Source organism: Sinohyriopsis cumingii, chromosome 1 (assembly GCF_028554795.1).
Source record: "Sinohyriopsis cumingii isolate HCF-2022 chromosome 1, ASM2855479v2, whole genome shotgun sequence".
NCBI lineage: Eukaryota > Metazoa > Mollusca > Bivalvia > Unionida > Unionidae > Sinohyriopsis > Sinohyriopsis cumingii.
The window spans coordinates 93,168,592-93,193,870 of record NC_142961.1 but is presented as its reverse complement, the minus strand read 5'-3'; the positions used below and the strand labels follow the sequence as shown (position 1 = coordinate 93,193,870).

Below are 25,279 nucleotides of genomic sequence, written 5' to 3'. Positions count from 1 at the left end.
CCACAAGTCTCACGAAAAATTACCCTTAAAATACAGACTTTCGGCATAAAAGCAAAAACTATGAGAAAATGATCATTGCCAAAAAATCTGGAAAATTTGTTTGTCTGTGTTTGAGTTGGATCAGGGTTTCATATTAGAATTAGTGAAATTGATCAGGGAACCAGACTAATTTTACAGCAGCACAGCAGATGCTTTAATCTACACCTGTTTGTTCATGTGAAACGTCTGCATGATCAAACTGTTGATCATATAATTTTGTTTTTAAATGGCGTCCAGCAAGCGATGCATGTTTAAAACGAAAGGGAAAATAAGCCTCTTGAAAAATGTTAATAATCAACATGGGAAAAATAAAAAGGAATATTCAGATTCTTGTGAATAAAAGCTGGAAGGGACACAATTATGTTTATTGGACATCACATACCATTTTGAGTATGACTCATGGTGGGAAATATGGTTGCCATCATCATGTGAAATGGAAAAAAGCATTTCCAGGAATTACATCAAGTTGAGAGACAGCTATAAGCCATTGAGCTGCATAGGGTTTGGAACAAAAATTTGTGCACTGTACTAGTGGTAAATAAAGTATATTACATAATTAAGCTCATAAACCCCTTCCCACCACCCCCTGCAAGAAATCTACATTTTTTACCCCGTATTATACAAGGTAATTCATTTCTTTCATTCTTTTTGTCCACCTGTGACAAGGATTACTGCAAGTACATTATGTCAATAGATGCATTATATGGGCAGCTGGAAAATGCATTGATAATTGTACCTACCCTCCTCAGGGGAAAAGATATACTGAATAATAATTTAAACAGTGAATGAATTAATGAATGACAGTCAAGCAATTAATTAATACAATTCTAGCAAACCAAGTTACCTGCACTAAATTTGAAATTAAAAGCTAGACGTTTCTGACATTTAAAAAAAATGAAACTTGCATATGAAAATAATGTTCTGTTGCTTGTCCATTTCCAGAAACTCAAGTCCATATTCCAGAGTTCAGAGGTCATTCCTATCTTGAGTACAAAGGTATAGGTCGTTCAGCACTGTCCTTTCTGGAGATAGAAATAGTTTTCAAGCCTTCAGGACCAGATGGTCTTATCCTATATAATGGATACACCAATGATCGGAAAGGAGATTTTGTATCTCTTGCCATGAGGAAAAGTTATCTGGAATTTAAGTTTGATCTAGGAACTGGACCAGCTGTAATAAGGTACTTAAATTTTCTTTACTCATATTTAAGATTGAAAGTGGAGTTGTAAAAACATAAAATTTTTGCCTTTAAAAAACAGTCAGGCTGATGGATTATGCCTTTATTTTGGTGCTGTTGATCTATTCTAATCCTTTTTAAATTTGTATTTGCCCACCAAAAAGTGGAGTTTATTATGCTGTGATTTCATTCATTCATCTGTCTGTATGTTAACAATTTCATTTCTGCACAGTAACTCAAGTTGTCCACCATCATCAGTTACCAAACTTGGTAAATGGCTTGCTGTTAGAATAAGGAAGAACCAGATGGATTTGCAGGGTTGTATCTAGGATGCATGATCATGCAAATCCCCCCAAATTTAAGATTTTCTGCAAGATTTTTAATCCCATGTGGGCAAAATCATGCAAAAAATAAGAATTGTAAGAATTGTGCGCATTTTTTTGTTAAGAATGCATTATTTTATTTTTACTTCTGTAAAATTCACGGTTATCACTTGGCGAATATGTTGTTATTGTATAGTTGTAAATACATCACATATTTCTGTGTGTCATGTGTTCAGTTCTGATTGGTTAATAACAAAGGTCAGAAGAGTGCATTTGATACAGAGGCTGGCTTGGCGGGACATGTTAAATGGCTAAATCAGTTAAAAATCAGACACTTTTATTTTAGCAGTAACACATAGGCACAGTGACAGCGAACAAACACTTCCTCAGGCTAATCCCGTATTGGACAATGCTCCTGATGATGTGCTTAAAGATGGCAGCGATAAAACTAAGGGTCCATCTAATGCCAAAAAAATAAAGTATTCTTTCAATTCAGACTGGGAACAAAACTGACCATGGCTGGATATGAATGAAACAAAATGAGATGCTTTGTAGATGGTGTGTAAAAACTGGCAAAAAAATTCTTTCACACTTGAAAATGCTAGTTTCAGGACATCAATCCTTGACATGTTGAATTGCCAGCTCACAAAGAGGCGATTCAGGATTTGAAACTAAGTGAAAATCTTGAAACTACATTCATTTCAGCTATCAGCAAGAAATCTGAATCAATTATTCATGCTATGTCAGTTGCCTTTTACTTGTCGAAGGAGAATATTGCTTCTGTAAAATATGGATCACTGTTGGATTTTGTTGACTTTCTGGGTGTTGGTGTTGGCAACATGAGAGTTGGAGGAAACGCAACATATTCGTCAAGGGCTTCTGTAGAGGAATATCAGGTAAGTTCTTTTATTTTTATTACATTTTTTCTTTTGAAATTTAGATGGAAAAATGGTGTTTACTGACAAGCAACCAAAACATCATCAGTTAGGTTCCAGTTGGTGCATGTCTTGAGGAATCCCCATGTTACTAAAAATAGCACCTAGCATCGTGATTGGCCAATCAAATTGCATCTGGTAGCTAGTCGTCATAACTTCGTGTCAACTTTTAATGTTGGATAACGTTTTTCTTTTTTAATCAGTCTGGATTATTGGTACCTGTTTCTTTTGTCATGAAATTCTTTCCTGTCTAGGTCACATTTCAGTAGCACTGTAACAAGTTTTCGTGTGTTTGAAATGATGATACGGTCACTGTTGTTTGAATAATTTCTTGAGCATGTAAGGAGTTGCTGTCAACATCATGATACCGTACAGTAGTTGGACAAATCCCATCACTTGAAACTTATATAATGCTTTAGTAAATAAGTTATTATTATTATTATTTGCTCTGATGATCATTGCAACAAATGACATTGACCCTGATCTACTTATATCACAGCTGTGCATATGTAGGGACCCATCAATGATGTATACAATACCAGTGTATTTTGTTTTTTAAATCATCGTGTACAGACAGGCTTAATCACTTACTTCATTACTATAATTGAATGGCTTTAATTAACACAGAGAGAGACTGTAGTGCCACATTATTTTAGCATTTAAACACCTTGAAGGAATTTATTACAATGACTGAATTATCACAAGGCCACATCCTTAGACACTCCATGGTCTTAGGTTATGGTTCTTGCACAATTTGCACCTGATTTTGGACAGTTTATTTTGTTTTTTTTATATATTATATTTGTTTTACATTGTAATAATAAAATGCTAATAATAATGATAATAAAATACTTTTATGCTTTGATTTATCATCGAGCTATATTTTTTTCCAGGACTGCATAGAAACAGTGATAGAATACAAGTTAATGCAGAAAGTACAATGTAGTCCATTCATTAGCATCTTAATTGATGAGAGTACAGATACTTCAAATGCCAAGAAGCTGGTCATTTATGTGTGACCCAAAACATGTTTTGACAGTGGTTTCTTGTTAAGACTATAATTAAAAGAGAAATGTACCCTAGAGACAAAATGTTCGGACTCTGGCAGATTGTACATCAACATCATGCAGACACATTTCCAAACCTTCTTCAGTTAGCATCAGTGGCCATGGTTATGCCATACCAAACCGCTGACTGTGAGAGATGATTCAGCAATCAAAATCGAACCAAATTGCAGGAAGAAGCCATCTAGAAGAAAGGTGCTCAACAGACTCATGATGATCTCAATTGAAGGACCTCCTCTGAGAGACTTCAACTTTAACAAGGCATTGGTAGAGTGGAGGATGAGGAAGGACAGGAGGCTATTTTGGAAATAGTGATCATATTTGCAGAATAATGCAGTCACAATTACATTCTGTCTGGATGCAGATATATATATATATATATATATATATATATATATATATATATATATATATATATATATATATATATATATATATATATGTTCCAGTAGAAAGTTAACTTGTAGAAACTATATTTATACTTTCCCTAATTCATTTTGAGCTTTGGATTTTTCCTTAAAAATTTATTTTTGTCATCCTTGAAAGGAAAATATGTGCTCTACTGATCTTTCTTAGCATGGATTTGTAACCAGTCAGAATTGATCATGTGACACACAGGAAGTACATAGTACGTTTTTAAGATTGACCAGAGGAGTGACACTATTTACAGTGTATGGTTTGATTCTTTAATGGTTAGTGTGTAGATAGAATATTATTATTAGAAAACATAAGACTTTGATTTCAGTTTAAGTGTTATACTATAATATACAGAAGACATGATATGCATTAATGCACTTATACTTGCTATTGCTTTTTTTGAATACATTTAGGTTTTTTTTAATATTTTTTTTTACACCATACTGGAAGCCCCCCGGCTACATTGGCCCCCCACCTTTTTTTTTCTTCACATTCAGTGGGAGCAAACACCCACATTTATCAAATCCTAGATGCAACCCTGGATTTGTTGTCAAAAGCTCAAATGTCAAAGACAGTGTTACTAAGCAAGAAAAAGAAAAATGGTTTCATTACAATGAAGTTGTCTGCTATCTACAGTTATGAAACTTTGTGGGTGGCTTGCACTCAGGGTAAAGAAGAATTCAGTCATTGTCAGGGTCAAAGGTCAAGGTCACTGACTGAAAGAATCAAAATGATTTCCATAATAACATTAGTTCTGCATCTTATAAGACAACCAAGCTTTGTGGATCACTTGCACTTGGGGTAAGGATTTTAAGGTCAAAGGTCAATGTCTTTTTGACTGAAAGAAGAAAAATAGTTTCTTTGCGGTAACATTAGTTCAACATCACACACTTGGACCAAATTTTGTATATGGCTTGCACTTTCAGTAAGGAAGATGACTGTTGATATTTTGGTGTGAAGGTCACTGAAAGAAAGAAGATAAATGTATTTTGGTGTCAAGGTCTTTTTGACTGAAAGAAGAAAAATAGTTTCTTTGCAGTAACATTAGTTCAACATCACAGACCTGGGCCAAATTTTGTATATGGCTTGCACTTGCAGTAAGGAAGAAATCTGTTGATATTTTGATGTGAAGTCACTGACAGAAAGAAGATAAATGTATTTTGGTGTCAAGGTCATTGCTACTGAAAGAAGGAAAATGGTTCATCTGAAGAAACATCAGTCATCTACATAGAAGATTGTTAAGCATTTGGTGTACATAAAATGTGCTTATCGTGATATGTTTGGATTATTGTTCCCTCACTATAATCGTATACAAGTGCACTGTTTGAAAGCAGTGGCTGCCTTATGCTGGGGTACAATACAAGAAATCCAGTATAACTAGGAGATGATACATGTAGAACCACATTATAATAAATTGTATTTATTGTCAGATTACACTTCCTAAAATGAAGTGAAGTAAATTTAGGAATAGTTTAAAAAAACAATTTAACCCTGTGATCCATGTCAATAACTGTGTTTCATGTGAAGCTGTGATATAGTAAGAGACCACTGTACCGTGTAGGTAGCATTTCATACTTGTAGATGAGTATGCTGTGTGGATTGGATTCTCTCTGGATATGCCATCTTGGCTAATAGTTGTTTGACTTAGCACTATCACATGTTGACAAAGCACTTGCATATTGTATTCATTGTAACTTTTTCCCCATTTTTTATCACAAGAAACCATGAAGGCTTTAATACAATCATGTAAATTATTTGACGATGTTGAAAAGTTGTCATCATTTCAGGTCAGCAGAGCCTTTGACTTTGAACCAGTGGCATTGGGTTAAAGTGTCGAGGACGGGCCTAGAGGGTGTCATGGAAATTTTCCAGGACATTGGGAACCTAGTAACCATAAGTCATTCTCAAGGTGCCTTTACACAGTTGACCTTGACCTTGAATCTCTTCATTGGTGGACATAGTAATTTTGATGTGACTTCAAAATATGCAAACATTACCCAGTCTTTCAGAGGATGCATCCAGAAGGTAAATACATACACAGAAACAAACATAATGACAGTAATTTGAAATGCATAATGAATGCAAGGGCTTTTTTTTTCAAAAAGTACTTTGATATGATAGATGCATTCACAGCTCGGGGCCCCAAGTGGCCAAATGGTCTAAAGCGCTCTCCGTTACGGATCACTGCCATCTCACCTTTGTCTGCGTGGGTTGGAGTCTAGGATTCGGGCAATGTGGGTATGTGAGAAAGCTTGCCAGTAGCTTCTCGTGGGTCGGTGGTTCTTCATGGGGTTTGCCCGGGTTCTTCCTCCACCATTAATACTGGCCGCCATACATAGCCTATCATGTGCTGAAAAATGGCGTTAAACCCCACAACAACAACAACAACAACATTCACAGCTCCGCTTTATTAACTGGAGTGACTGGACAAGCTTATAATTTGCAGACCTTAATACCATCCTAGAGGCTGTTGTTATGAAATGGTTTTGATTAAACTTTATATGTAAGCTGGTAGCATCAAAATCTTTAGTAAATTTGCTAGTGAGTGATATTTGCAGATTCTGATGAGTCAGATGTGCTTTATGTTGGGTTTAATGTGTAAACTATAGGCTTTCATTTTTAACAGGTTTATAAAATCAAGATTTCAGAAGTCAATTATGAGACTCATTTCTAAATATTTTATAGGTGATTTTGATGAAACTTTAAATATTGGAGGTGGTCCAACATCTGATTGCCTAAGGGGGATTGTTTCTGAATGCATTTTGATCAAACTCTGGATGCAAGTCGTCATAAATATGACCATTGAGGGTTTGATATGGAGAAAAACATGTGCCAGTTAATTAGGTGATCTGGTATTTTGCTTAATTTATTGCCAATGAAAGTGCAGGTCTTCTGTGAAGTGCATGATGAAATCTGATTAAAATAAAGTGTTTAAGAAGAATATAATAAGGGCTGTTCCAGTTGTTACGTGTTTAGGCTCCAATAAACAGTAACACAGTAAGAGTGAAAACAACAAGCTTTAGAACTTAACAAATAATTTATTTCCCTGGAAAAATTCTGTAAAAATGAAAAAGGAGAAGAATTTACGGTTTCAAGAATCAAATCCAAAAATAATCCAAGAATAATCCAAAAATAATCCACGAATTAAATTGCAAAAGTCCTAGAAATAAATGTTCTAATAATTTCAAGTTCGAATCCTGATGGAAAATCCAAGATGGATGATGATGACATATGCTTTAGTCTGTATTGTGGTGTTTTTTTTAACAGTTCCTTGTAGAAATACAAATAATGACACTCCAATGTTGGAAATCCAAATTAAATTTGTAAGCAATGTCTTTCCAAAATTTCTGTGTGAGTACTCCTCAAAATATTTCCAGAGAAAAAAAAATTAATCCTTTTGAAATCCAGCTGATCTGAAGAAAATTATAGTTCAAAATCTGGCTACAACAGAATAACTTGACACAAGTGCAAAAAGCCCAAAACTGAGAAATCTCTCTCTACACATCTCTATTAAAACTAACAAATGCGCAGTAATGAAAAAACCAGAATTGCAAAACACAGGGCCATGTGACCGTGTTTACATATAAAAATATCATGTACACAGAATATGGCCTTGATTAGACCAATAATTTAAATCAGAGAATAAAAAAACAATAAATTGTTTACATCTTAAATTATGACCTTGACAACAACCAATCATTTTAAAATAAAAATAGAACTTATTTACATGGTTGCTACTAATTTTGAATCAAGGTCAGGATCTAGGTCAACACCTGGTGTTTACGAAAGAATGATTCAGGTCAGCTGATTTTCTGGAAAAATATAATCTCCAGTGAATAAATTTACATTATAATAGCATATAATAGAATAAAAAGTTTAAAACTGACAAACAATTAAATTAAATACGAATTAAGTCAGATATACATAACACAGTAAAACATACATTTTCCCCCTCCCTCTCCCCCTCCCCGGAACAGCACTTCAGAAAATCTTCTGTAGGAGGTTGTGTTTCAAACTATTTTGACTCTGACAGTGGAAGGTTGGTTCGGAAAATCACTTCTGTGGGTTTTGCTAACAAAATGAGAAATAGCTGGCGGAGTTATTAGAAGAAAAAAAACAACGAATATTTATTTAAAATCGCATCTAACCCCCTCCTAGTGGTCTAACATGAATAAAACATTGGGTCAGAAAATGATGCCAGTACACGTGAGTGCACATAATTTGTACAAATTCACGTTCTTTTAAAGCAATATCTTTCCACAAATTATGTCAGTGTCGCAGATATAAAACGTGTTTTGCGCAGTATGCAATTTTTATTAAACTTTATACTTTAAAAGTGCATATCACAATTAATTCGCACTGCTAGTAGTGGTCTCACAGCACTTGATGTGACATCCAGATAGCTGGATACTTTGGTTCAACATAAATGGCTGTTAAACTAAATTTGATTGGATCATTGGCCCTGGAACAAGCATTTTATGGTAGTTTTAACCTTACTTTCATCATGGAAGTTTTACAGATGTGTGTTTCGAATAAAGGCCACACAGAAAACTAAAATGGCTGAATCAGAACAGGGTTTGTCTTCGGACGATGTTTATAGTCAGCAAATACTGGCTGGTGATAGCTATGATAACAATGAATTTCATGTATATCGGTCTGTTGGACATTGGGAAAATGTCACTGGAAATACCAGTGTGTGATTTTGAGCCCAGAATTGATGTTGAGTGCGAATCCGATGTACCTGTTGGATGGACCACAGGAGTCTCATGTTTTATCAATAAAGCACGGCAAAATCTCTGACAACATTGTGACATTTGCACGCATTGGGGTGGGGTTCTTCCAATATAATTTAATTAAATTATGATGGAAGTTCCACCCTGGCTCATGAGGTTAGAAAGTTAAATTAGTGACGAGGTAGATTTACAGCTCTGAGCCTCCAGTCAGCTATGCCAACGGTTAAATTATAGAGAACACGAAGATGAAATTCAATCACTAACAATTTAATAAATTTGATAATTTAAAAACAACGATAACTTCCAATCACTCGTCTTTCCCTCGACCAAGTAACAGCCTAATTCATCCCGTGATTTACAGTGTGAGTTCGATTTTCCCCCTGTCCTTGCATCTACTCATCTATTTCTTTCCTGCTGATTCCTTCCTTCTTTCCGTTTCTTGAATCCTCCTCCGTCTCCGTTTCCCTCTCTACTATCTCCTCCTCCAATTTCGCTCCCAGACTTCAACTTCTCCTGACTTCTCTCCTTTCTTCTCCTTTCCTCCGTCCCTCTATCTGAGACTACGGGACCAAACTGTAACTGGTCTGTCCCTCAAAGCTTCCTGACTTCTCTCCTTTCTTCTCCTTTCCTCCGTCTCTCTATCTGAGACTACGGGACCAAACTGTAACTGGTCTGTCCCTCAAAGCTTCCTGTGAAAAACCACAAGGCGTTAACATGTTTTATCGAATCTCACCTGACACTATATCAACAATTAATCATCAGGTAAGGCCATCACGGTTTCTGTCACGCATGCGTACACATTGAAATTCCCACACACTTCTTGCAGGGTAAACAATAGCGTAATAACATGGTATCAGCGAAATGTCATACAGACATCAATACATTGCGTCACATCAGTATATACACATATATATTTAATCTCATGGTACTACAATCTGACAACAATCAGATGCATGTCTGTACATTACAAATATTCAACAATGGCAAAATCTATAATCATATGAACACATGTTTCAGTCTACTATAAAATACCCACATAGCGAATTACAATATTAACTCTTACGACGGCTAGCAAGCTATATAATTCTTTACAAATATCAACTCATTTCTTCAAAATATGCAAACATATTAACAAAACAAAGTAATTCTTCGTACTACGATTCTAGTAATAATAAAGTATACATATGACCTACAATTAAAATGCACTTGCATTCCACAAAGACCGAACAAATATCCCACTGACCTTATTTGAAGCTCTCTGTACTTAGAATTTCCTGCTCTAAGATTTTCCCGCCAATGGCGAATGGCTATTCGGAGTTACGCTAACCTCTTCTCTGGGTAATTTCTCTCAGCGAACTAATTCTTGCCAGAAGATGCGGAGATGTCATTCTACCCAAATCAGGGTCTCTCCTCTATCTTGATTCTGATTGGGTGGCACTGTGACCCTGTCCAATTGTCTTAGCGGCCAGTTCAACCTGTCTGTCTGTATGCAGGGAAAAGAAGTTAAGACACTCCCACTTCTTCAGGCAACTTCTTTTGATCTTGGACAAACATTTCCACACCTAGGTGATAATTGGCTATCTGTGGCTTCGCAACTCCGAGGTCCGGCTCTCCACTTCTAACCACAACAATCTTACGCAATGGATTAGTGCTAGCCTTCGGCAATGTTTAACATCAAACAATGGCTTGTCAGAATTACCTTGATTATACATGTTTCCTGGGCTACTCTGGGTCGGGGTAAACATGACAAACATGAAATTACCTTATCGGTAATATAAGTGTTCATTTATATTACTGATAAGATGATTTCATGTTGTTCAGAGATTTCTCCATACTTTATTGATAAAACATCAGACTCTTGTGGATGGACAATATGCCAGTTATATTTATTCAAGATACCCATGTCTGAACAAGCAGACTATGGGAATGTTGGACTTAAAACCCTAATACAGCATTATGGAAGAGAAAAAATCTGGCATAAGAGGCAGCAAAGCACTGATTCAAGGAAGTGAATCTTTGGCAGAGTTTATGTTAGTGAAAACTCAAAGGTCTTGGAAATGCGTAATCACGCATATTTGGATGCTAATTTTTTATTGGGGTTGCAGAAAATCACTTAGGTGAGAGTACTCCGTACACATGTAATAGCTAAGCTGCAAAATTCAAAGACTTGCTAGTCCTGCTTCAGCCACCTGCTTAGTGGGAAAATGTGCTGATCAATTAGCTGTGCTGATATTTACAATGACAGAATTTAGTGGCTGTAAGCCCCCCATCCCCCCATGCACATGTCACCATTATAAGAGTACATCAAAAGAACATGCTGCAATAGCTGGGTGGCAGGATCAAAGGCTTTGACTGGCAGCTGGGTGGGAAAATCTACTGATGTTTACAGTGCTTGAATTCAGAGGCAGAAAGATCCAGAGATGTACTTGTGGTTATTTATAACAGTATATCAAATAAACAACTTTAGCTTTCATTATTGTGTTCATTTCCAAGTGAAGTGGAATAAGCAGTGCACGTGATACCTCGGAGTCATGAGATGTTGAGACTTAAGCTTCAATGAGTATTTTAAGGTTCAATGGCAAACTGACGAAGATTGTAACGAGATCAGGAGAGTACTAAAGTTGCTAGAACTGATAGTTTGGATGGGACAGTAGCCAAGTGTAAGAAAGTGTGTGATGCCTAGATTAGTGTTTTGAAAAAGACCTTCCTTTGATTGACAAAATTCAGACTCACTCTGATGGACAAACAAGAGCTATGTCAGTGTTATAAAGAATGTAAAAATTAAACTCAATGGCAACCAATAGTTCTTCTAATTTGCATAGTTTTCTGAGAGGAGACTGTAACTTTTGCTGGTGGGACTCCTATTTTTACCATAATGGGAGTCCTGGACTCCTCGTTTTAAAATCCTAGTGAGAGCTCTGAAATTTTTTTTTTTGAACAGAGATATCTAAGAGAGAATAAATACCCATGGGACCATACCTGTGAGATGTTAAAGAACAGTAACTTGTTCAGGCTAGTTATGCATATGCGTTTCAGACAGCAGGCAATGAAAGGAGTTCTCAGCACAGAATAATATTCATACACATTGGAGGATTATATTAAATTCAGAAACAATTAACAGTTTAATGCTCTTAGGGAACATCAGAGAATCCCCATACAATATAGTTAAGTGTGTGTAGATCTCTAGTTGGCAGAACAACTGTGGCAACAAAAGAATAATGAGACAAACTTACATATCATGCAGATGTATTACCAAATGGAAGTACATGCTCTCTATGTGCAAGAATTAAATGACATTAAACATAAAAGACTGATCTGCATGAACTAAAAGTAGGATGGATAAAATTTGTCCTGTTTGTGTTTGGTTCTTCCTATGTATATTTTGATCATGGTGATATTGCAGAGCTTTTGGCACTTGGTTCCAAGCCATCATTTGGTATTTGTATTACAAATTGGATTACTATTATCTAGTACACAACATTTTGAAGCAGTTTCATTAACTAATGAAATTGGTGAAAAAATACTTGATGTTATTCTGATATATGGATTCTTTACTACACTACTAATCTGTTCATGCTGATTCTATTTTATCATCTATTTTAGTTTTACTGGTACCAGTACTTTTAATGAAATTGTACTTCTGTTTTCTTGCAATCTGAATATTTATAATCATGTATTATTGTCAAAAGGTAAAATGTGCTTAATTTTGTTGTAAAATCTAAAACTATTAAAGTAAAAAGTGGGTCAACTTCATGTGTGCAAAAATTATTGCCCTATTACAGTGTTGTTAGAAACAACAGAATAGTGGTACAAGATGTATTTTGCAAAGTTGTAGAACCAGCACTTGTACTGTCACCACATATTCCATTTAAATACTAATATCATTATTTCTGTATATTCCTATCAGTATTTTCCCAGTGGTATTAATTTTCTGATCTGATGTTCATTTCTTGTGCAATTTTTACACATCAAGAATTCTCGCAGTATCATTAAAAAACAATATAATCTGCACCAAATTGAGTTGTTTGAGAAGAAATTTATTTTATTTTTTTAACCCAAAAATCACTGAAGCTATAAGGCATTAAAGTCTCACATTAAATAACATTTGAAGTAGCTGTGATCATAATTTAGGCTGCAACTATACTTTTTTCACCTTTGAAAATCTTCATTGTGATGGAGGAACATGGCACTAAAATAAACACATCAGATTTAGAACCTGTTCATTGACTATGAATCAAGTATATATTCCAAGTCCAACTGAATTGTTAGAAATTATTTAATTCTTTTGACAACATCATAATTAGCTGTCTAATATGGAGTAAGCCTATGGTCTTTCTGCCATCCCAGCCAAGACCCCACCACAACCACGAGACCATGCCCAATGACATCACAGTAATAATCACTGTACAACTAGAGATGACATCTCTTTGAGTATTTTGATTTCAGTAGAGCCTTAACAGAGTGGAACAGTAAAAAAGAGTGACAGATATTTAAGTGTTAGGGAGATATTTAATAATGGCTATTCCTCCTACCACCTCTTCCTCACTGGAGATCACACACACACAAAACTCCTGAAATCCTGGCATTATCCCTGTATGGCAGATAACTGGACTAATTTATTTGATTTTATTGGTCTCTGGTTATTCCATGGTATGTTACTTGAACATTATCTTACAGTATGTCCATTCAGCATGGTCGAAAAAGGCCAACAACCATTGAGAGTTGTTGAAGGACTCACTACAGATATGAAAGAATGAGTACGATACTATGCATGAGTGAAGATAAAATAGAGTGTATATATATGGGTTTGGCTGTCCCTGATTGGTTGATAATGAAAGTAAGATTTTAGGAAAAAGATTCTTTTGAGAGCTTGTCCTACTTGTAACTGAAAAAAATGATCAACACTGTTTTATTAACATAATTTTCATCCCTTTACAGACCTGAGTTTAGAAGACTCATTACTGAAATCAGCAGCTAACTCTTTGGTGCAGTATTGAAAGCACACATTTCAAATTTGTGTAGGTCCAGAAAATGGCACAGCGGTTATGGTGTTCTTTTCACAAGAGCCGTCATCATAGATGTGTCTGTACTGATACAAATTTGATCATGAGCACTCAAAATTTATTGAATTTTAATATCATGGTGTTTGCTCAGGTTTACAGTGGGAACTGAATAAGTACAGGCAAGTCCTGAATTCTTGAGTTTTGTGCAGAAACATGGAATCCAAGCAGAATACATCCAGAAATGTAGAGGTTTTTAATCTTGGATTTAGTCTCCTTGTCACGTTTCACATTGATATGCATATTTACAGTCATTTGTATAGTAGTAGGAAAAGTAATTGACAAATTTAGATACATATCATAAACAAGACAAACAGTATGTTGGGGGACAAGATCATAAGAACAGACTGGAATGGAGAAGTATATTAAAAACAGTAATGAGTAGAAGTGTGCCTCATTTTTGATGTGTGCAACATTATTTTCTCAGTTTCAGTAAGAATTTACATCAAAGGGAAGACAATAAAGGGTGTACAGTTAACTAAACCAAAGTGAATTTAGCTACTTAAAAGATGTATCAAATCAGTTTTAATCTTCTAGTTATATCTGTTCTGGTCTGTTTCTGTCCATTCTGGTGATTATATCCATTGAATCAGTATGGTTGGAAAAAAATTGGCAGATTATGTTTACCATATATACTAGCGTATAAGCCGAATACTTTATGAAAAAAATAAATGCCTGGAAGAAAGGGGGTCAGCTTATCAGCAGGCCAATGTCTAAACTTGACAGTTTTTAGGTCTTAATATTGACTACTGTAATGGCTGTAAATCTTGGGACACGAAACAATAATTTTTGTTCCATGTCCTAAGACATAGGCATGTAAAGAAAATAACTATCTGTGTTATAAAGTACTATGATTGATTATTTTATTATTTTGCATGTGCATATTTTCTGATTTCTCCAGCATGAAAATAAAGGTAAATACAGACTTAATAATTTACCGGCTGGTTGAGTTTACCTACGAGACCAGGCTGAACTATAATGTACAGTACTTACACATTGCAACACGTGCATAGCATCACTTAAATCCTTATTTATTATATTAGATGCAGATTTTGCTTCCTTCATTGTTTTGACCAAATTGCATTCTTCCAGATAACATTTCAGCTAGTCCTTGGTAGCTGTTTCATTTACATTAAATCATGTGCTCAAATTTAGGTAATATTTTTAAAAAGGTATGCACGTTTAATTGTACAAGGCACATAACCATCATATCTTACATGTTCATGAAGAGTGATAATAATAAAGGCTAAAATCCTCATACAGATCAACTAAGATTCAACATGAATCAATTTTAGTTTTGTGTTTTGGCACAATGGAAATTTTGATGTTTCAATGTCTCCTATGTTGATAGTCGGTGAATTTATCTTTCATTTTGTGACAGGAGTACAGGAAAGTTAATCATTAAAACCCGGAAACTGGATTGTGTTAACCCTTTACCTCATGCAAGCGTCTTTGGACGCCTCCACTCCATTTGTATGGAAGTGCCTTTTGATGCCTCTACTCCATTCACATGGAAACGCCTTTTGACGCCTGCTGTAAACATCAGCCATTTTGAGCTGGTTTTCATAGTGCCACCTTCAGGGAAAACCCCCCTATTAGATACTACATTCATTTCTGCGAATGACAATTATATCAGATCACGTGGTCACTGTTTATGCACTGGTCGATATCAGCTATTTAAAGTAACTGGGTCGTAATCTCCACTCTCCAAAATGGCGGTCGCAGATTTCATTCAGTACTTACCAAGTTTTCATGATTAGAATCACAACTATGAAAGATTCAGTAACTTAGGTAAAGGCTTCGATATTGATGTAGGCAGCAATTAGTTTTTATAAATTATCAAATTCAGATGACTTAGTGATGTAGACGCAGATGAAAAACATGTAAATTTCGAGTATGAGAAATGGCATCTACTGTTAGTCACGCGGCCTCACTGACATGACGTTGAACGAGTTCTCTCAAGATTTTAAAGCACATAAAAAATTCTTCCGAGAAAAATAATTACACAGCTATAACAATCAAACTTTACTCTTAAAGTTGTCCACATATAATAGATGTGTCCCAAAAAAGTAAAATGGTTAAAATTGCCGTTAAACGTAACATACACTACATTGCTTAACAGTTCACAGGTAGGCCTATGCATATGTGGTCGACTAGGTAACAGGTGTTCTATTTATAGCGCGCTGCACTTCGTAACTATGCTCTATGAGGTAAAGGGTTAAGAGGGAATTTTGACCGGCAACTATACCAGTAAAATGATGTGTAATGCCTTTTATTCCATAATATTAGCACAATTACCGTAGTTTTGTGAAATGGGGTATAAGGCATAAGGCATGCCTATTAACTTTTCAAAAGCCAAGTAGGGAGACTGAATAAAAAAATAGAGATTGGGACCTAAAATTGGGAGGTTTTTCTTGGCATTTTTAAAGCCTTGTTTTTGCTAAATATTGATCAATCTTCCTGGTCCAGTGATGCATGAAATTCGCAAAAAGACTGGTTGTTTCTCCCTGTGATGCACCCTATTTTCCCCCAGGACGTGCCCTACTTTCATATTCTGTTCAGCTGTGGTCAAACTGCACAATAGCTAAAGATTATTCTTAAATAAACAAACAAGAAAGCAAGATCGACTAATTATCAATGCAACTATTTTGTGAAAACGACTGACCCTCCATTGTAATTCAAAGAAACCACATTCTACACTACTGTGTGTAGAGGCAATTGATTGGCTAATAAAGGGTTCCCAATTTTGTTGAATTAAAGGTGCCTAAATAGGCAGCCTTATGGTATTGTACATGTGGCTTTTGTTGTTGTTGTAGAGTTTAACACCATTTTTCAGCACAAGATAGGCTATACATTGTGGCCAGTATTAATGGTGGTGGAAGAACCCAGGAAAACCCCGGAAAGAGCCACTGACCCACAAGAAGCTACTGGCAAGCTTTCTCACATACCCACACTGGCCAGACCCGAGACTCGAACCCATGCAGACAGAGGTGAGATGGCAGTGATCCTTAATGGCCACTCAGGGCCCCTACATGTAGCAACTTTTTTTCCTTCGTTGTATATCCAACTTTATTCCCTTATTGTCAGCTTGTAAAGCATTTAGTATTGTGTACTATAAAACATGTATTCTGAATTAATTTTTGAGGACACATTTGCAACGTGGTATGTATTTTCATTTCTTCTTTTAATTAAACGGTGGTGATTAACATTGGTATATACAGTATAAAAATGCCAGGTGTTCACTCGTGTTTCTTTCATTGGAATGGTGCTATAGCATATGGAGTTACAGCATTCATAGTGATCATTCTTGGGATTGAAATTAATTGTGGACATTTTTATTGTTGTGATTTATTTTTTGTTCTGGTTTATTTTTTTTATTTTTGTATTGTTGTAGCCGTAAAAAAGATCATTAATTTGCGTGAATAATGTTTAAACTTAACATTCTATTTAGTGAGAAAGCGAATTCTTTCTAGTAAAGTAATTGTTTTGTCACAACAGTAATTCACATATAGGACTTTTCTTTTTAGAAGAAATGAAAATCGAAGACATAATTAATAATCAGGAGTTCTCAGCAAAAATCAGAAGATATAATGAAATCGGAAGGTAGGCGTGGAGCAACCCCAAAAATTGGGAGTTTTTTTTTCATATCGGTGTGAAAGTTGACAGATATGGTGTAAGGTCACTTGCATTAAAGCAAACTACAACTCAGCTTTTACAGTATTAGCATAATTTTCAAAGCATTATTTCTGAAACTTCATTATTGTATTTTGGAGATAGTGAAGTTTAGCACGATAGTGCCCATGATTCAACTCCAAGGGATGTACTTAGTTCAGCGCATAATCAAAGCTACAATGTACATGTGGTGGCACCATTATGTAAATAGGTTCAGTAGCCTGATTGCAAGCGTTGAATCAAACTGTTTTGTTGTTTGTTGTGTTGTCATACAGGGATTACATTTTAATGAGTTAGATATTTACAATTTCAAAGCAAAGTAAAATCATAATTACGGGTGCACTGATATAAAACGTCTAATGCAATAATGCATAAACAAACAATCAATTCAAAAGGGAGAAATAGTGTTACAGCAACTCACGATTGCTAAATTCTTGTCATCGTTTGGTCAAATTATACACAAATCTAAATTAGACAGAAACAATAAGAAAACAGAAAATTAAATAAGTTACTTAAGTATACATGTAATTTTTAAAAAATATAAGTTTGTCTAAATAAATGCATTTAGAACTTTTCTCGTACATCTTGAGATTGCGCAGAGTTGTGAGTTGGCTTATATGCAGGTCATGCACTTTCTGGTGTTTATACCTGCTCAGTTTGGGGGTAGGCTTATGCGCAAATGGTCTTATATGTGAGTATATACTGTATACACTGTACTTCTGCTGGAGAGATGTGAATACTTTAATTTCCTGGTTTGTTGATTCTGGTTGTTGCTCAATACAAATGCATCATTGAAAAACATTGATGCATTTTCATACTTTGTTTCAAATGTGTATTACAGATGCATATCCAGATATTGGTGAATATAGCTTGAATAAGTTACAACTGTTCTAGTTGGAACAATGGACATTGTTAGAGAAACTTTAGATAATCTAAAACGTAAACTTTTTGGCAGCGTGTGATGCAGGATTGCTTAAAACTTCTCCAACTCATATGCTCACCATGAAAAATCCATCTGTACAAACTGATGATGCCTTTTTGGTAACTATCAGAAAGGCATAATTGATGATATTCAAAGGTCTACAAAAATTACTAGTCAAAATTTATAAACTCATACAGCAGTGGCAAAAATGATGGACTAGTACCTTTGCTGTTGTTGCCACGGTTGATTAGTTGATTGATTTAGTTTTGTTTTGTTTGTTTTTTGGGTTTTTATTAACAATATATTAGGTGGAGGAAAAACCCCAAAAGACAACCAACCCAAATTGGTTGATCTGTGACAAAAACTCACTCTGTGAGATGTGCAAGTGATGTAAAAGCAGGCACCTTAGTATACTTGGGCACATGGAGCCTCTGTTGATTTCATGTTTATCTCCAACAGCCGAAGTCATTTAGACACGAGATCTTGGGTTTCGGTAGATCATTATGGCCTTTACACCATTTTCAGATCAAGAGAATCTATATATGGCAGTCAGTTTTACTGCTGAAGAAAATCCATGTACTTTTGAGACACCAAACAACACTTATGCAGAACCACTGAACTTCCACAAGTAACTGACAGCATTCTCATTTACATATTGGTGGCAGGTAATCACATGACAAGCATCTTGTACCACTTTGCCATGGAAGCCCCTCAGATCTGTATCACAAGACAAGCAACCAACTGATACCACTCTACCATGAAAGCCCTTCAGGCCATAGGTATAAGTCTCATATGAAAGAATAGAAGTGGGAGATAGAACCTGTGACAACTGGATTGAGAGTGCAGAATGTTACTGCTAGGCCATCAGTGATGATGATGATGCTGTTGACATTACAGTTAACTGCAATGACATTGATTTTACGAGTAAATGATCCCTTGACTTTCATCCATTTTTAAAATTCTAATTAATGATATAAAAATGTTTGACTTGGTATACTTTTGCTTTTTTAACTTTATATTAGTGTTGCAACAAGCATAAAAATAAGACATCGGTAACTGAAATATATGTTCTTACAAGAAATGATACAGTGTAAACGTAGGCAGAAATAATGCAACATCACTTCCACCGGCATTAATGTTGTTGTTTTTTCTGACAAATCATGTATTATAAGTTTACCAAAACATTTATTGAAAAAATATTAACAAGGAATCATAGCATCTGACCATACATTTAAAGCAATACAAGATTTAACTGTTATTCTAATCAAAAGCAGTATGCTTAAGAAGAAAAAAATAGCAAAACATAGTGATCACTTTAGTAAATACACAATTTAGTTTGGATACAAATTCATGATTTCTGTATTAGAATAGAAACCCCTATTATAAAATCTGTATTCATGGACGTTAAATTAGTAGGTATTAAGGGACTGATCAGTGACATATACAAATAAAAGTCACCATGAAAATTTGTGATTTCACAGTATCAGAGACATACATGGCTGACAGACAAACAAACAAAAGGACTAAAGGTTGATTATAATGAATGAATGCAAATAAAAATATGCAGTAGATTATGTGATGTATAAGAATTAAGTAGATTACCTCCAGCCAGCTGTCATTTAAATTGCTTCTGTCCCCAACCCAACATTAAAATTGCTTCTACTGCCCAGAAATTATAGCCAGAAATTATGTTAAAAAAATATGCTTCTGTAAGGGGCAGTGTTTTTCAATTAAAACTTATCTGGCGGTGGATCATAATTCTTTTTAATTGATTCTGTTGTGGGTTGGTTGAATTTTAAAGTGCCTCCCCCACTGGGGGTATATGTTTTACTGGAACAGCCTTAAGGAAACAAGTTCAATATATTGAATACAGATTACTGCAGAATATCTTATGGTTTGGCAGCATGTGTCTATCCAGTTTTGAATAAGTATTCTATTTTGTAAAAGATACATTGACAGACTTGCTGTACTAGATTAGATGCAAAGGATTTATGGTTTGCAATGAGTTATTCATTTACAACATTGACAGACTTTCAATGTATTGTAGCCTGCTAACTAATCCTTTTGGCAAAAACATATACCTATTGATTTGTTGAAATTTGTATTTATTTTTTATTTTCTTGACAAGTTATTATTTATTGATATATGTTCTAAACAGATAACTGATTCATTGTCACTTTTAATGCTTGCCAACGGTAGCCAGGGAGCAACTAGGTAACCTTCTGGACAATGAGATAATTCTTGGACAAGATATTAACAAACTTTTTAGATCAAATGGGTTTTTCAATGTAAAGGAAGGCAACTCCAATTTGGGATAATTATTAGACTTGATAGTAGTAATCTCCCTTGAAGATTGTTCCACAAATGGTAATATTTGAAACAATAGTAGAACACTCAATTAAAAGGAAATAATAATCTCTCAAGTAATGTTTAAAATATTAACATAAATTCTCTGGTGACATATACAGAAAAGAAAATGTAGAAAAATATTATGAAGATTATTTATAGCAGCATGTGTATCACTGTAGTTCTGTTGTTCAACTGGATATTATGTTAGTATCACTTCAGCTATCAAAGCCATCATTATTCTCAGTACATTGACTTGTCACAGTAGGTGGTAATTACCACAAGTCATACATTTTTTCTTTTTTTAAATTGATCTTTGCAACAGTTGTAATGTTATGATATCAAGCTTGTAGAAAATGATTTGATTAATGATTTTTCTTCCTAATTTCAGATTTTAATCAATAATAAGCCTTTGAAGTTAATGGAGGATGCCATATCAGGTGTAAACATTGAGGGTTGTGAGCATCCATGTGTTGGTCATCCATGTTTAAATGCAGGAGAGTGTGTACCAAAAAGGGATGTCTATTCATGCTCATGCCCACTAGGGTATATCGGCCTCAACTGTGAAAAAGGTAACGAACTGTTTCCTTTGCTGGAATGTACAACTAGATAAATGCTACATCCAAAATCTCATTAACTTTATATGAGTGCTCAACTAAACAGAATCCTTGCGTTTCAAAGACATGCCTCAGTGTTTTCATTAATCCTGCAAGTTTACCTCCACACTGTGCAGCCCACTCAGATGTATCACAGTGGAGAATAATGTATATCATTGTGCAGCCAAGTATCTAAAATCTCCCTAATTCTCAATCGGTGTACTACTAACAATTCAAGCTGTTGTTTTTGCCAGTTCTGGTGACATTTTGTGATGTAAATAAAAGAAGAAAAAATAAAAAATTCAGCATGTCCTTGAAATTCAATCTGTATTCAGGATAAGAGGCTTGAGTTAAAAACTAAAGTAAAAATTGCCTTTTTCCCCCCAGAATTCACGCAGTAATTGCTGCTACAGTTATTATTATTAATTATTTATGATGCATCCATTTTTAGTACTTTGCTAACAGTAAAGTATTGCCCACAATGACGGTTGACCCAAGGGTGACCTTTTGTTACCACCTTTTAAATGTTACTGCATTTTTTTTTCTTCTTTCAGGAATAATGTTTTGTCAACATCTTTCATAAATATAGTTTTTATATTTCAGAGGCCAAGAACCCAGTTGACAGTCCAAGATTTATGGGAGAAAGCTATCTTATGTATATGGAGAAAAAAGTTGCAAAAAGGTAATAAGATCTCTTGTTAATTGACTTGTACCAAATTCTGTGTTCAGTATAATACGTCTGTAGGTCCTGGTCAAAACCCTTATTAAAGGATACTAACTATGAGAGCATGTCATGTGCTACTTTTATCAGAATACCTATCCATAGTATGGGTCATTGCATAGAGAAGTATGGGAAGAAGTACAGTGGCTGAATGAGTATTTAAAAATTGATCAAATTTGCACACAATTGAAGATATGGGAATCTTATCAAATACACCAAAGAAAATGATGTATTGGTGAGTGAAGTTTTTGGAGTATGTCACACTGAGATACATGTTTCAGCTAAAAAAATGAAATCTGTTGATTTACAGCAGTCGTAAACAGGTTTAAATATTAAAAAATCTTAGTTTGTATATATATTTTTATCATTTTTGTTTCATAAGACTATTGTAGCAATTATTAAAGTTGGGTAAGAATTTTTCATTTTTTCATTATTTAACATGAGTCAAAAGTCACAGCCATGTCATTTTGTGTTTTGCATCAAGTCTGTCTGAGTTAAAAATGCTAGAATACACTTAGGTAAAACTTGAAGTCATACTGATGCTGTCATAATGTTATTATCATGTTATATAGATGCTGTCATAATGTTATTATCATGTCATACTGATGCTGTCATAATATTATTATCATGTTATATAGATGCTGTCATAATGTTATTATCATGTCATACTGATGCTGTTATAATGTTATTGTTATGTCCATGTGATGCCAGTATTGTCTAAATGTTGTGATCATTTTGTATCAATGCTGTCATATTGTTATGATCATGTTATACCAATGCTGTCATAAAGTAATGATTATGCTATGCTAATGCCGTTATATTGTTATAATCATGTATTGATGCTGTTCTGATGTTATGATCATATTATACCAATGCTGTCATAAAGTTGTGGTTGTGTTATTTTGATCTGCAAAGCAGGCATTGATATTAGAAAAGCAAAAAACAGATTGACATCTAAGCTTTCATATAATGTATAATATTTGCTGTACCATACATAGTGGTCACATGGAGTTGCCAAATGAAATTTATATCATTCTCATAAACCGCATTGTTTCTATTATCTTGACCTTTAAGAGCTAGACATAGATTTCTTTTATAAGTTTTGAAGCATCAATAACAGCAGGAATGACATCGAAAATGCTAAGCTTGTATGTTAAAGTTATGCAAGTCACATATCTTTTGCATCACTGGCTACACTAAAGTGTAACATCTAGAGATTGTCACTATATGCTTTAAGTTTCTACATGGATGTACTAAAAGTTCCATCCAGGATATGCCCAGAATTCCTACTTGGATACCTGGACATGCTAGAAGTTCCGTAACCTAGTTAGGCTAATAGTGACTTTACTGGCTGTATAAGCAGAATCATAAGCATTTCACTGGCATGATGCCATGTGCAGCAGAAATCCAGTCAGGATACTGACTAGAGCATCTGTTTGAAAAACTCCCTTTTCTTGCTTGATATGTGAAAACTGGAACATCTGTCATTGAGAAAGGTTTACTGAGCTTCCAAAGGCAGTCTCTGTAATATTTCTTTTTTCTGTGTTATTTTAGAATCAGTGGAAACAAGATAGACATAAGAATAGCCATCAAGCCAGAAAGCCCACAGGGTTTACTCTTTTGGAGCAGTCAGGATGAGATGGATTCATCCAGTGATTATGTTGCCTTGGGATTTATAGATGGTGCTCTTCAGTTCCGATACAATTTGGGCAGTGGAGAGGCGGTCCTGTCTTATAATGATTCCAGATTGTTTGATGGTGTTTGGCACTATATACATGCTCAGAGGTATGTTTACTAGACCAGATATTCAAAATTACAAACTCAGACAATATGGCATTAAGCTGCACATGTCTTTCAATTCTGTTAGATGCATTGTTTTGAATACTGAATACAAAAAATGCATCTATAAGAGCAAGTTTAAAGTTTTGAGTGCATGCACATTTTTGTGCCTGCAAGCTGTCTATGACAAATTCCATAGTTTTTAGCATATCTTCCACAAGGCCAAGTGTTAGGGCCCTCCCTCCATTGTCTGTCTACTGTCTGTGATAACTGTGCCAAAAGGCCAAGTGTTTTTAGGGCCTTCCATCCATTGTCTGTCAATAATTGCTATTTTCAACTTCTTCTCAGAGAAACCTCCAGATCAATTTCAGCCAAACATGGCAGAGAGCATCCTGGCATAATGCCTTAAAAATGTTTATAAATGGTTATCTTCCATCAAATATTTTGCCACTTTTACTAAAAATAGGCCCAGTAAAATCGAACTGCCTTCTCCAGAACAGCTGTAGAGATTTTGATCAAATGTGGCAGAAAGCATCCTCATATGAAGACCTTTAAAGACTGCACAAATTATGCTGATCCAACATCATTACTAGAAATAGAAAGACCTTTTTAAAATTACTTTTTACAAACTACAGAATGAAATATGTTCAAAACTTGATAGAAAGGATCCTGGCATGAGACCTTTTTGATTTGCACAAATGATGCTAGCATGCCTTCAAAAGTAGCTGCTGTTACTCAAATTAGTAAAGCTTTTAAATGACTTCTCAAAGGCTACTCAACAGAATTCAACCAAATTTGATAGAAAGGATCCTGGATTAGAATGAGTTCAGGTTGTTGTACAGCTAATGCTGATCCACCACAGAATTTAATTTAAATTAGAAAAGATCGAACCACTTAACAGAATTTGATCGTATTAGACATAAAGCATCCTGGCTGGCAGGTCTTTCTAATTTTTACGTATAATGCTGATCCACCATCAAATGAAGCTGCCATTACTACAAACATAAAATGACTACATTTCAAAAACCACAGAATAGAATTTGATAAAACTTGAAAGCATTTGGGATGAAGACATTGTAAGTCTGCACAAATGATGCTATCAAATACGGCTGTCATTACTAAATGACTTCACTGCATAGAATTTAACCAATGAATGCATGATCAGAATAGGAAGGTTCATATATTCTAATATGCCATTATTCTTTTTCTGCACAATTTAAATGCAAAATTTCTAAAATATGCTCAGATTTTTTTAATACATTGATGTTATGGGAATGGTGTATTTTTTGGCATGGCCCAGCATCTATCCATCCATGTACCCATATTTGTTATTTTCTACTTCAGAAATTTACTGGACCATTTTTGCTTAACCCTTTACCTCATACAACCGTCTTTGGATGCCTCTACAAAAGTCGCATCGAAGCGACTTTTGACGCTTCTACAAAAGTCCCATAGAAGCGCCTTTTGACGTCTGCTGTAAACATCAGCCATTTTA

At 34.9% G+C, this 25,279-nt stretch overlaps 1 protein-coding gene across 1 annotated transcript in view; it reads left to right on the top strand.

Moving 5' to 3' along the window:
* The window catches only part of LOC149807358 (pikachurin-like), a 185,328-nt gene that overhangs the window by 123,229 nt on the left and 36,820 nt on the right, over positions 1-25,279 (top strand). The window contains exons 8-12 of the mRNA XM_089965835.1: positions 982-1,219; positions 5,743-5,980; positions 21,080-21,260; positions 21,888-21,966; positions 23,560-23,790. Of these exons, the coding sequence (XP_089821961.1) occupies positions 982-1,219; positions 5,743-5,980; positions 21,080-21,260; positions 21,888-21,966; positions 23,560-23,790 (967 nt within the window). The remainder of the gene's footprint in view (positions 1-981; positions 1,220-5,742; positions 5,981-21,079; positions 21,261-21,887; positions 21,967-23,559; positions 23,791-25,279) is intronic.